Here is a 14,117-nt window from a genome sequence, read left to right on the forward strand (position 1 = left end):
TCTGTTTAGTATTTATTGATAAATATTCTTTTTGATGATTCAATGATATTTGAATAAAATCGTAGTTACTCATTAAGCTGTGTGTCGATGAACCAGCGAAAATTCAAGTATAAAACGTAAGTTTACGATATTGTTCAAATATATTGGATCATCAAAAAGAATATTTATCGATGTTTATTAATTATGTTGCCCGTGTAATAGATCAGTTAGCAGAAACACTAAACAGCAATAGTTACTCCGCCTTAAAAACATTTCCATTCAAATATTATATCCTGGGAATGAGAATTGGAGACATTTGACATCGTGAGGCTTTTAGTAATATTATTGTCGTTTGTTCAGCTGATAGATCTATCAGCTGAACATGAAATATTATTGTAGGCAGTGTTGTTCAGTAACATCATAACATTGGAATCGCGCTAGTTGAGTTGAATAAAATTGTTGTGCAAGGTTTAATTTGAATCGAATGGAGTGTCATTAATTTGAAAAGCAAATTTTAAACTATAAACAGATTTAAATAATAATCATTATAAATTTGCATGTTAAGTGACGGGACGTGATGTAATGTTTACCTTTGTAATTCGTAAAGTTTGTTTTGTGTTTTATTTTATGTAAATATATTTTACTACATGATTTCATTCATTGCCATTGTTGTGTCAATGCGCCATACGCATCTCATTTTTATGGAAACCGGCGCAATATAAGATTTCTTATTATTTATGATTAAAATATCAGTATAATTTAGTTTTTATTTACTTTTACACACAAAGTATAAGCAATTAAATTGATAATGGTGAAGCGTAAATGACACAGAAAAATATAAGAAATATATAGAAAATTCAGCTTATAAACGGGTAATTCTAATTCAGTAGAACTTCGGTATGCTAAATTATTAAAAAATTGAAATTTAGTGAATAAATCAGGTTTTTTTTCTTTTTGTGGCATGCACCACTTTTATTCAATTTCATTCAATAATATCATGTATATGATGCATAATAAAATTATTGTACATAATGAATACATAATTATAATCATTTACTTATTTATTGACATTAATCATAATAATTATTTAATTTTAAATGTTTTAAGAGAAATTATAGAAGTGTAAAAAGGTAATTGCAATAAATGAAATATAAATAACTGTACTGTAAAAGTCCACATGTAATGGAATGTACATCATGTACCTATACACGCACATCCATACATTTATTTTAATTGTTAATATTAATTTCATTGAGTTATTTAGTTAAGATAAATATGATTATAAATGTTGATTAATGTAAACCTAGCAATCCTTGAGTTTTGCGAGAAATAATAAATCAGGTATTGCCAATTAATTGTATTTGAGAGTAATTAACTAAAATAATCTGATATGGCTATCTGATATCCAGAGCAGTATACCTATGAGACCATTTATTATAAGTACGTGTGAATTCAAATGAATGGAGTAAAGTATCAAGCTTCATAAAATGTAGGCTAATTCTTTGTTCTGATGCAATTATATAATAAGTCTGTTTATGTTGTGAATAAAGCTTTATAACTATATACCGTGTTGAGTACTGTGTTCGTGTGAATATAATAGTACAGTATGTACAAATCAGTAGTTACGTGATCTACCCACGATTTTCTAAAATTACGTCTTTAAACTGTAAATCATGTATATTACCATTTAAGCTTGGTTCCCACTAGGACGCAACGCAAGGACGTAAGCCGCAACACAAGGGAATTTAACAATCACAAGCGACAGTTCGAATAATCCATTGCTTTTGATTGGTCATTTCGCCTGCGTTGTGTCCTAGTGGGAACCAAGCTTGAGCGCTCATCATAAACTTCGCGCGCTTACAATTTTAAAATGGCCAAATTTATTTCTTGACTAAATTAGAGCACGTCCAGATCACGAGTCCGGATCAGGATTCAGAATCTCGATGCAGGAACCTTTTTACCTACTACCCCTATGGTAGCTACAACTATCCGATTGCTTTTGTTAAATATATATTATATATGTTTGTTTATATTTTAAGGCAAATTTCCAAGGATAACCATAGGCGAATTCATTCACTATCCTTCTTAAAGATGGAAATCCTGTTCACAAGACAAACACATAATTATACACAAGATGCTCTACAGTAAACAAAGTCTTATTACAAAGTCTTTGGGAGTGGAGTTGCAATTTGTGACATGACTTAAACTCAGGACCTTTGGATTGGTAGCCAAGCATCATAACCAGCAAGCCACAACTTTGTTGTTGTTTGTTTGTTTAACACACCGAACATGCACAAATATACATTATAGCGCTCCACTCTCCTAAGAAAAAAATTTATAACAAAATATTTTGAAATAACAATTTTGTTCTTGATTTAGACACTTTAATGTCCATATTTCTAAACTTGCTACTAATCAATTTAAGAGCAACCTATATAAATAAAGTATTTGTTACAACATTTATCAAACTAATTACAGTAAAAAACACTTATTACTAAATCCATATTTAATATCTTTTGAACAAAAATTAAAAATTACTAATAACACGTACACTGAAATGTTGTTTTCTTTAGGATCTTGCATGTGACAATATAAGATACTCAATAATGGTCTCTAATTATAGTACATGTATTATATTGTCAATATTGAAATAATATATGTTCTTGAAATAAAATGCATTCAAAAGAATTTTACACCCTCGTTGCCATCAAATGAAATCATCTCAGCTTTGTGTTGTCGTTGTAGCGAGTCTAATGAACGTTTTAAAAGCCAATCTTCAAGACCAGAAAATTCTTTAAAAAAACAAAACAAAAATTAAATTAACTTTATCGAGTTGATCGATTGAAACAAAATGATGAAATTTAATAAGTTGAATTGTGAAATGCAAGAAATGACTTGAGTTAACATTTGATGTCAATAGTTGAAAACACAGCAGAACCACACTACCTTTGGGACCAAACAAACAAAAAAGGTGTCCCTTGAATGGGAGCGTCTCAAAGGATGTGTTCTACTGTAATAATTTGGAATTTATGCACACAATTATCCATAAAACAAATCTTCTTGCAGATTAATTTTATTTAATTAATTAAGTACATAAAACATTGCAACTATTGATATTTTATAGCCACAATTATAATTTAAAATGATAATAATAATAATAATAATGATATAAATAATGGGGATATTCTCCTACCTTCTGATTTAGAATCGTCACCCTGTGTGATTTCAAACAGTGTGCATACTGAATTTAAAAACCCATTTTTTGAAGCCTGAATAAAGATATTGTGTAAAAGTAATTTTTTGTATTTTAAAATCTATTTAAAAAAACTGTCACTGTTGGGAATTGTTTGTGCAGATCACGGTGTTCTGTATTATTAATGTGTATGCTATTATTTTTTTACCAATAAAATGTTTTATGAACTATATATATATTTTTTTAACCATGTTAAAGGGCCAACTGAGACAAGTTTACTTCTAGGTTGGTCCTCATTTTTTAGTTTTATTATTTGTATGGCATTTAATGAAATAAATGTTTGTTGAATTTGAATTAATAGCTGTACTGTAATATCCATAATGTGCATTGTACAATGATGCTTACCCATTTATAAATAAGTTTCCCCCATTCGTCTGGTGTTCTCCACATTAACAAACACCTAGATTTTGTTTTATCCGTCCATTCTACATTTCCTATCAATAGTAAGAAAATATTTATTAAAAACACATGGATACCACAAATAAAATAGATGTAGACTCTTTAGCTCAACAAATTCCTCCTGTTGATGTACAATATATAGTACTGGAGGGGTGAAACAGGGCTTTATTTATTTATTTATTTATTTATTTCTTTATTCGAATTCACAAAAATAAAACAACATATAAAATACAAAGAATGAATTCAGGGTAGCACAAAAAAGTAACCAAAGGTCGAACTTATTTCCATTGTGGCCCTTAAGGATAAAAACACCATAAGAATAAACATTTACAATAAACTAAAACACATGTAGTAACAATATAAATATAAATTATAATCTTTCTAGCATAACCTCTTTGAGATGTTTCCTGATATTTCTTTTGAATTGATTTATGTAATCCAGGATGTTGGGGAGTTGGCCCAACATGATGAATGCTTGCTTTTTTAATCACCTTCCAAAAGTTTGAAGAACTAAACCTACCTCTTGCTTTCAACTCTTCTAGAACTCTGTAAACTCCATCTAAAGGCAGCTTCCCTATCATAATGTTTAAGTGAAACACTAAATATAAGTTAACTAGTCTATGTTCTGATGATTATGATGATGATGATTTCGACAATGATGTCGAAAATGATTTGTGGTCAATTTTACTTCCGCCGTGTAAACTCAAAAGGATACTGTTAATTTGTGGATTTGAGAATGGAGGATTTGTTGACGACTCTTTTACATCTAGTTGACATATTTTATTATGTTGAGAAAATAACAAGACCAAGTCACACCAGCCTTCAATTTGTTTTTTCTGCGTTTCAAGATTAGGTTGAATTCTGTGATAACATAATAATATGGAAATAAATTATGATGTAAAATATTAACATTCACTAAAAAATAATAAGATAGGAAAACATTTAATACTAATAATTAATAAATATCATCTCAACTCAATCATGAATGTTTAATTCTAAAAGCCATTAACATTATGAATAACAATACATACAAATAAAATAATAACTAAAACATTAACTAGAACTAGAATTAAGCCTAGACTGTTAAGCCCAGCGTACGTCTGCAGCACTCACATGGAACGAAACGTCCCTCTCACTCTCCTCTCAGCCAGTCTGCTGGAGAAAGTGGTTTCTGTCATCTGACGCTGTAGGCCTTAGAACTGGAATTGTTTGCAGTTCTTATATTAATAATAAACAATTTAATTGTTAATTATACAAATATAACAAGACAATTTATGATTAAAGGAGAAAGTAAATAATTATCAATTAGGTTATCCTTACGTGAAAAAAGGAGGAAAATTGTACTGCCAAGGCCACTCAAAACTACCCATTTTGTCTGCTTATACTGAACATGCGCATTTGGCCGCTGCATATCGTGATGTTATGGCTAGGCCTACTAGCTCTCTCTGCTGGTTAACATTATTTTATTTATATATGAATAAAGTGCCATACAAAAATGAATAAATAAATATTGTTGAAAGTTACCGAAAGTATAATTGTTTGCCAATTGTTGTAAGGTCATTATTTATAAATAATTAATTATAACCGGAAGTCATTCGGTAAATAAATATAAATGACCTTCAACAATTATACTTCCGGTAACTTCCGTGACCCCATATTTTTAGACCCGATCGTCTCTCTAGAACAACCCGGTCGTGTGTGTGTCGGTAACCTCTCTGTCCCACGTCTGGCTGGGCCTTTTTGTTAGAGAGGAAATTCTCCCTTTATTTCTTTCGTGGTAAATATACCTTTCTAAGCTTAGCTAGGACATATAGATAGGCCTACTAGACCTAACTAGGCCTATGACTTTATAAGGGTAGGCCTAGCCTAGGCCTAGGCCTAGGGCCTAGGCCCTAGCCCTAGGCCTAGGCCTAGTTGATAATAAATAATTATCCTTTCCCAAAGACAAAAGCAAAAGAAAGGCCTAGGCCTAGCCTAACTCTAGGCCTAGGCCTAGTCTAGAGGGCCTAGCCTAGGCCCTATTTATTATTAGGCTAGGCACCCCTCTGAGACTCAGTCTAGGCCTAGGTAGGCTAGTAATAAGGGTCCTCCTAAATACCAAGACCTACCAAGATCTACCAAGAACTACCAAGACCTACCAAGACCTGTCAATTTAAAGTGTTAATTTAACAAAATATGATATATATAGACTTCTAATAGCATTTCCAACAATAAAACCTTAATTTTAGCGCGATATAGACACCAAAAATGTTAAATAATCGACAAGATTCGCGTTCGCGAAACGAACTGAGTTGATGCATACATTGCGTCACAAATGTCCGTATTGCGTCAACTAGTATGACCTACAAAGAACTACCAAGACCTGTCAATTTAAAGTGTTATTTTAACGAAATATGATATATATAGACTTCTAATAGCATTTCCAACAATTAAACCTCAATTTCAGCGCGATATAGACACCAAAAATGTTAAATAATCGACAAGATTCGCTTGTAGAAGTGCTGGCTAGGTTTACCACCTAGCCTACTAGGCCTGGCCACCACGCATAACTAATACTAGCGCCGTACTAATAACTAGCCTAGCTAGAGCGGCCCTAGGCTAGGTTTTTAGACTATTCTGACAGGCCTACTAGCCTAGCCTACTACTACGCCTATAATATAGGCCTATGTTGTCTACTACTACTACCTAGGCCTAGGTAGAATTTACCTGGCTTCTTGAACTCTGTTTTTACTAATAAAAATTTAAAGTATTTTGCATCACGTTTGAAATAGGTCGCTAGGCCTAGTTGACGATAAAGTTTAAAGTCAACTTTGGTATTTTTCCGAATACCGAACATACTTATTAATTATCATAGCTAGAAAAAAAACCAATATATACTCTATAATCAAAAGTGTTTATCGCGACTGAGATGCACGCAACCTATATTTCATGGATCACCAGCTCCTCTACAACCACCTACTTCTACTTTTAGTAATGATTTTTTAATCATGAGTGAGTGGTGGCCGAGCGGTTAAGACAGTGGAACCGTAATTACGTAGCCATAACATCGGCAAGGTTTCGAGGCTCACTCGCTCCATGGTTCTGGTGGTAGAACGAGTCTTCTCGGATAAGGACTATAAACCGTAGGTCCAGTGTACACATAGCTCATGTGCACTTTAAAGAACCTAGTATATCTTTCGAGATGAGTAGAGGGTTACCCCAGTGTACTAGTCCACACAAACACAGCCACTGTCACACACAGCCACTGTGCAATTGAGACTGGACCGTTTTATAGAGGTGTTTACCACCTGTTGGTCCAGATCCTTCACCAACAAAGTTAGTGAGAAGTTGAATAAATAAAAAAAAAAAAAATAAATAATATGGTACTTAGTAATGTATATAGTAATACTGCTTTGAGATTGTTAACCTATGTTAAATTTTTTTTTACAGCAATTCTATAGGCACATTGCAATAAAATGATAACCTTGTCTAAAAAGTTACGAGAAGAAGCTGCTAAGAAAAAGGGTGCACCACCGTTACCTGGTAGCAAAACTCAACGAGCTTCCATACGAGATAAGCTACTAGCAAAAGAAGTGCCAGAGATGAAAGAAAATTTACCAGGTGAGAAATCTTTTATGACAAAATGACTTTTCATTGACTAACACACCCACAATACGTGAACTTTGTGAAATCTCGGGAGGAAAGAATAGTTGCGCGCTATTTGATTACTATGATTGGTCAGTTAATACCAGGGCAATACACGCGCACGCAGTAAGAACTCGGAACAAAAACACAGGCCTCTTGTTGGCGTGTTTTTCTTCCGAGATTTCACAAGGGACCCCTGTGAAATTTCGGGAGATTTTCCACAAATTGGTCTTCACACTGATGCAAACCTGGTTACAACTTGTTACATTTTGCAGATGTGAAAAGGGTATTAGTTTCACTGTTGAATTTTGTCATTCTTTAGCATCTTGTGAAGTGGAATTTGATAATGTTGATACTTTGCATCGCTTTAAGTTGACAGTTTGTCCAGAAGAAGGATATTGGAAAGAAGGGCGATTTAAATTTTATATTGATGTACCAGAGGAATATAACATTGTGGTAAGGTATTTCATTATTATTTCCAGTTTATACAGTATGTTACATGTTGATCTATGTGTTGATAGAGATAAGGATTTCACACTTTATTGTTTAATAATGATTGCAAAAAAGGTTGTTGTGATTAAACATTTTTAAGGCTGTTTTTTTTTAGCCACCAAAAGTTAAATGTTTAACAAGGCTTTGGCATCCTAATATTACAGAGGATGATGGAAGTATATGTTTAAGGTAAGAACTGAATATTTATTTTGATTTTCTCCGCTTCCATTGGTGCTGCTTCTATCCAATGCTATGTCTATAGAATTTTATAATGCAATTTAATATATTGGTATTTTTGTATAATGATATATTTCTGCAATTTTCATTTATGGTGTTGAAATTTTTTATTGAATATCTTTTTACTATTTTTGTAATATTACATACAATTTGGCTCTAATAATAATAACAATAAATACTATTGCTATAAATATAAAAATAAAACTATTAATAATAATAGTAATAATAATAAAGTGAAGCTTGATTTAACTAAAATACGATTTTTGGAAATGTTTACTATAAAAGTAAACAATTACAAAATTGACAAAAAATGACAATGAATCATTTTATTTGTTAACTCTAATGTAGACTTCTTGAAGCATGTCCAAAAATGAGATACAGCAATACTTATGGTTTTAATTTTTCATGTGTAGTATTCTTTATTTTTAGCTTGTTGAGAGAACATTCAGTTGATGGTACAGGTTGGGCACCAACAAGAAGGCTTAAAGACGTTGTCTGGGGTCTTAGTTCACTTTTTTTAGTAAGATTTTTTAACAACATATATTTTTCTGTGTAATCTTGTATCAAAAACCAACATATGATGGCTAAGAATAAGATTTAAAAATTATATGTTAATACAAATATTTGAGTAAAAATTGCTCAAGGAGGTAAAACATCAAGTTATGAGCCTCCACAAATCAGTTTCAATCACAGTTTGTTCGGACAAATTATTCATAGCACTCCAAATGTATAAAATTCCCTTTCTAGCATCATTAAAACATTCTTTTTCTGAAAGGTCGCATAATTATTGACTGTAAAATAAATGTTAAGAAGAAAATTATTATATTTTCCTTCAGGATTTGGTTGATTTTGATGATCCTTTGAATAGTATAGCTGCAGATCTTTATCTTCGGGACAAGAAAGCTTTTGAAGGAAAAGTGCTTGATTACGTAGAACGTTATGCAAAAAGGTGAAAAATTGCGATGATGTTGACTATTTTTATAAAGTAGAAGGGCTCAAACGATTATTTGAACCCACTAAAAGAAATGAGTTGCATTTCTACACAGAATACAACAATTTGTCCAAAATACCTAGATGCTGCTTGCCATTAAATGAAAGCTCACCACTCTATAATACTGCCATTCATTAATGATGTGCTGAATCATGTATAGCAACTTATACACAGACATTGAATTGAATGGAATTCCAGTAAAGAACTTGTGTGTGATTGCTATTGAATGACAAGAAAACTACGGTGCAATAGTTTTTTATGGTATTTTCATCCTTCCAAACTGTTCTTTTTTTATCCAAAAATAAACAATCCTAGATATTTAGCTTTTTTTGTTCAGCCATCTGTGTGGTCCTCTATTTTCTGCTCTACATCGTAATAAATAAGCACAATAAAAATATAAAGTAAAGCACTTTTTTTCTGTAGAAATTGACATACTGTATTAGCAAATAATGTTTAATATTAAGGCAACAATCACCAGAAAGCAAAAAGAAAAACTATAAATATTTTATAAATTTATTGAAATCCAAGAATGAAACCAAATCAAAATGTTGAATATTATATGCAAAATACAGTTTCGGGCTATATTCCCTGAAGCTATAAAGTGAAACTTCTCAGAAATATTTGTAAAAATGTAGACAGATTTAGAAACAATGTTATGTAATTACAACATTTGCTTTGTGAAATTGTTTAAAGAAACAAAATAGATATTTAATATATAGCCAGCCATTGTGTAAGGTATTTGTGCCTACAAGATTTTAAATTGATCAAAATTGACAAAACACACCATAAGAGTGATTTACCATTACAGCTAAACATTGTTTATTTCATTCCAATATTTTTTTAAGTTGATATTACGAATGCTGACCTTTTTTAGTCTAACTAACAAAATTATTGTATGATATATTGTAAAATTTCTTTGGATTGAATATGGAATTATGTAAATGTGAAAATATGCATGTTCTACGTTAATTTGTTCACATTTTAGAACTTGTTTGACAACATTGTATTTTTAAAAAGGCCATTTTATATCTGTTCAATAGCTGGCAATGTTATCACTGTGGATTGAAAACTAGATTACTTCTGACCAATCACATGCCAGCAAACTAGATTCATGTATGGCATTAATAGTCGTCAGAAAGCAAAATTGGTAAATTGATGAAAAAGAAATTGTGCAACAGATATTGAATCTCAAAGACAATTTCATATTAATTTAATAGTACTGCTACATCAGCTGAACAACTAATAAAATTATGATATTTTTTGTTTAGAAGGAATGTTTTACTTGTTATAATTTAGTATGTATTTTGTTTGAAAGTGAGGCCACTGTTAGTATACCCATAGTTTTCAAATTTAGAAAGGTTTATTTAACTGTACAATATTAGTTCTTGAATTATTCTGATTAAATTAAAGATTCTAAACCCTATTAAATTGACTTAAATCTACCATACTTATATTTATCACCATGATCAAAATTTAAAATGACAAATATAGGTTATAACTAAGTTTGGCATCAAATGACCATAAATGGCCACATTTATTAAGTATGTAATTGTTATATTTCTGGCCAATCTGTGTGGATATAATCTATAATATGCAGGTGTAATACTTGAAGATTTTATGCAAGCGACATCAATGTGCTATTGTACATTCTACGGCTTTGGTGGGAAATGATCTCCAGGTTTCTGAAAAAAAAGAAGAAAATTGTAGAATACAGTTGAATTTTAAAAATTAATTTTTTCATCAATTTCACTACACTGCTCAAGAGAAATTTAGTATTAGTACCGAACTTTTCTGCAACTTTACAATTTGAATGATGTTTGTTATGTTTTCTAATGATCATTTATCGATATAATTATACATACCCAGTGTGGCCATGTCTGTATGTATTTGAACAGCGCATCACCAGGGCATTCAGTTCCATTGCGTGCCTGACGATGTCCATACAATATATAATCTGGTTCCAATACGCCACTGTTAAAAATTAAAAGTGATAATTAAAACAAAAATAAATACAGTAGTAAAAAAGTATAGATACAGTATAACCCCTCCTTTGGGACACCTATCATGGCCATACCTTGCTCTGAATGAACAAGTGCAATACCTATACAGTATACACTTTGTTTGGTCCAGAAGGTGAGCCCTTAATAAGGTTCTACATAAAATGAATACATCCAAATCCTAATTATGTTTCTTTTTTTTAAAGTTATGTATAGAGATATAAGATCTCTAAACATATTGGAAAATAATAAAAATTCAAATTTAAAAAGTTTTTAACTTTTAGAGACAGTGCATCTTTATTGATCATTTTATGAACTTACTTAAGCAATGCACAACCAATAAGACTCTCTACTGCTGCTATCGCTGCCTGATTTGGTAATTTTGATGTGTAGTCACCCATAATAGAAATACCTAAAAAGAAAACATATATTATATATCTTTAAATGTTAACCTAAACAAACAAACCATCCATTTTTTAAACAAAAAGCTTTACAAATAAATGTGTCAGTCCAATGTATTAAAATTATCATTTACTATTTAAACATTTTTTTTTATTTGGAATGAAGGAAGCAAATTGATGTGAATAAAACAAAAATTGAACATGTTCCAAAGTATGAATCGTAGAATGTCTTTTATTACCAATAGATTTATCATTATACCAGGGTGCGTGTGCTCCAACAGTTGTCCAATTTCGACCTTCATAGACAAGCCCATCTTCACCTACTAAGTAGCTATATCCTATATCCCACCAACCCCGATCATCCATATGAAAATCCTGAAATATACAAAGCCGGACATTTAAGTAAATTGTTATTCCGAGTTATCCTAAAAAATGATTTGAAATTAGTTGGAAAAACCCATTACGAGCGAAACGGCAAGGGTTCAAGTCTCACTCGCTACATGGTTCTGGTGGAGTCTTCTGGGATAAGGACTATAAACTTTAGATTAGATCCAGTGTACACATCTAACCCAGGTGCACTAAAGAGCATAGTACATCTTTTGAGACAAGTAGGCGGGTAACCCCGGTGTACTAAGTACCCACACAGCCACTGTCACTCACAGTCACTGTGCCCTCTGGGAGACCAGTCTTTGACTGAAGAGGTCACCCAGTATAAATAAATAAATAAAATATATAAACAATAAGTAACAAGTATAGTGTTGCAATATCAAATGTGAGAAATCACAAACCTGTATCTTGCGCATTTCTTTACAACAATCATCAAAATTAAAGCATTCGTCCATATATGTGTGATGAAGGATTACGAAAGACACAGGTGTTTTCATCTCTTGCCTTTCTTTTGGAGGTCTTGCTTTCCAGTCTTCTCTTGAAACAATGTTCGGGCACACATTCGATTTTATCACTTGTATAATAAAAAAAAAAAACAGAAAATAATATAAATGTAGTATTAAAATTAAACAAACTCAATTCATTTAGAGTTTTGACTATTCTACGACAATCATTATATTAAAAAGAGCTGTATGTCTAAATCAAACAATAGTTTAATATTTCTGCATTATAAATCTTTGTTAAAAATATAAAACATGCAAGTCTTGTCCTTATAATAGTACATTCTGGATGGAAATATTGTGGCAATCGTGTACTTACTTTTTCCAAATTCATGTCCCATATTCTGTAAATCAACCTTGGTCTTCTCCATATTTTGACGGAATACATCCATCTAAAAAAAAGGATGATTTATGTTTGTTGTTAACAGTGTGCAAATTGACATACTTAAAATGTATATCTATATAATGTATGTGATGCACCAATGCTGAATATAGCAAATAGTGATTTATCAATTTTATTGTGAAGCTTAATACAGTAGAACACCTATTTCAGGCAACCCAACAAAGTGTCCCTGTAATAGGGTTGTCTCCTGAATAGGCCAGTGTTGAAACATATTTCCCTCATTCATTTCACAAAGAGAGTATCCCTTGAATAGGTGTCACAAGGGGTTCTACTGTACATACAATGAATGTAAACATTATCAAAAGGCTAAGTTTCTCAGGTAGGCAACAATAAACATGTAAACTTACTCGTTCCTCATAAATGTAGATTTGCACAATCAATATCAGTGAAGCTATGCCCAGAAAGACAATCAATGCCAGCAATGAAAACATAGCACATGTACGTTTGTGACTCATCTTTGATTTGTATTCCATCTAAAAACAATAGAAAAAGCTGAAGGTATTCAGGTGTACAAAGTATTTTATTAAACAAACAACTTATTCTGGTTTATTGCACTATGAGATAGCACTCTGCTTTGTTGACAAAACTATTTTTATAAATGTGGATATTCCATTGATTACCTAAAACTGCAACTTATTCAAGCTATACAGGTTATTAGCAAAAGTAATTAAGCTAGATTCATTTCACATGGTGGTCAACAAGAATAGCTTAACCTCCTGAAGACAAGAAACAAGAAGGAAAACATGTGCACAGTATACATCCATGGTGAAATTAAACTTCTCATTCTAAAAAACTTCTCATTAATATGGTGCAACTAAAGCAGATTGTGAAAAAATACTACTCACCAAAGAATAAGATACTTTCTCCATGGTTGCTATTCAGTGAAATGCACAGCAGTTTTGGTTATGTATGCACCGTCAGTGCTGAGTAGTATGAGGAAGTACAGTAAATAAACGTTCTGTCTAAAAGGGAATTCCCCTTTTGTCATAAATATGTTTCTTCCTTGTATTTTACAAGGAAACTAGTCATACATAACATAATAATTCTTTATGCATGACTAGAAACTCATTTCTGTATTATTATATTATTATAAAAATAAGGATATAATAGCTTTGTAGAACCTTCAGTTCCCACTCAGAATCAGTAAATTGTTTGGAATAATTACACAGTACTGTATGTTTATTTCAGTCTTGAAGATTCTTTTATTCTTTTATAAAACATTTCCTTATTGTATTTAAAAAATAACTCTGAATACTCTACTAAAGTAAACCATTTTTGGTATAATGTATCTTATTTTACTTATGATACAGTAAGTAAATTATAACAACTAGATGGTCGTGTCCACAGATGGTTCTCGAATACACAGTAATTTCAGCGTAAAAAAATGTACGTACCGCAGGACTATAGTACATTTGTCGTTTACAGAAACGAATAAATAGACACGATGATTTATG

The 14,117-nt window shown here is 31.5% G+C and overlaps 3 protein-coding genes across 5 annotated transcripts; 1 reads left to right on the forward strand and 2 right to left on the reverse strand.

Annotated features, from left to right (window-relative positions):
- Positions 1 to 2,341: 2,341 nt before the first annotated feature.
- Positions 2,342 to 5,078, reverse strand: LOC144837125 (vacuolar protein-sorting-associated protein 25-like). Of its 2 annotated transcripts, none has more exons than XM_078692239.1 (6): positions 4,952 to 5,078; positions 4,347 to 4,492; positions 4,152 to 4,205; positions 3,578 to 3,666; positions 3,173 to 3,248; positions 2,342 to 2,771 (listed from the first exon to the last, which is right to left on the reverse strand). In XM_078692239.1, the coding sequence occupies exons 1-6, from the start codon at positions 4,999 to 5,001 to the stop codon at positions 2,659 to 2,661; spliced, it is 528 nt and encodes a 175-aa protein (XP_078548365.1). In that variant the 5' UTR covers positions 5,002 to 5,078; the 3' UTR covers positions 2,342 to 2,658. The 2 variants fall into 2 exon arrangements, with proteins under 2 accessions (XP_078548365.1, XP_078548297.1); XM_078692171.1 differs by lacking the exon at positions 4,952 to 5,078 and adding an exon at positions 4,745 to 4,848.
- Positions 5,079 to 5,304: 226 nt separating this feature from the next.
- LOC144842525 (NEDD8-conjugating enzyme UBE2F-like) lies at positions 5,305 to 9,384 on the forward strand. 2 transcript variants are annotated; one of them, XM_078698977.1, is made up of 6 exons: positions 5,305 to 5,408; positions 7,061 to 7,231; positions 7,578 to 7,711; positions 7,863 to 7,936; positions 8,414 to 8,504; positions 8,821 to 9,384. In XM_078698977.1, the coding sequence occupies exons 2-6, from the start codon at positions 7,087 to 7,089 to the stop codon at positions 8,935 to 8,937; spliced, it is 561 nt and encodes a 186-aa protein (XP_078555103.1). In that variant the 5' UTR covers positions 5,305 to 5,408; positions 7,061 to 7,086; the 3' UTR covers positions 8,938 to 9,384. The 2 variants fall into 2 exon arrangements, with proteins under 2 accessions (XP_078555103.1, XP_078555110.1); XM_078698984.1 differs by having other exon boundaries at positions 7,635 to 7,711.
- A 470-nt stretch (positions 9,385 to 9,854) lies between these two features.
- On the reverse strand, positions 9,855 to 13,604 carry LOC144842484 (peptidoglycan-recognition protein SC2-like). The gene is made up of 8 exons (XM_078698936.1): positions 13,509 to 13,604; positions 13,011 to 13,136; positions 12,580 to 12,652; positions 12,162 to 12,334; positions 11,613 to 11,748; positions 11,294 to 11,384; positions 10,838 to 10,946; positions 9,855 to 10,657 (listed from the first exon to the last, which is right to left on the reverse strand). Exons 1-8 carry the CDS (start codon positions 13,530 to 13,532, stop codon positions 10,625 to 10,627), a joined length of 765 nt encoding a protein of 254 aa, XP_078555062.1. The 5' UTR covers positions 13,533 to 13,604; the 3' UTR covers positions 9,855 to 10,624.
- Between the last annotated feature and the right edge of the window lie 513 nt (positions 13,605 to 14,117).

The sequence above is a fragment of the Antedon bifida genome, chromosome 1 (assembly GCF_963402885.1).
Source record: "Antedon bifida chromosome 1, ecAntBifi1.1, whole genome shotgun sequence".
NCBI lineage: Eukaryota > Metazoa > Echinodermata > Crinoidea > Comatulida > Antedonidae > Antedon > Antedon bifida.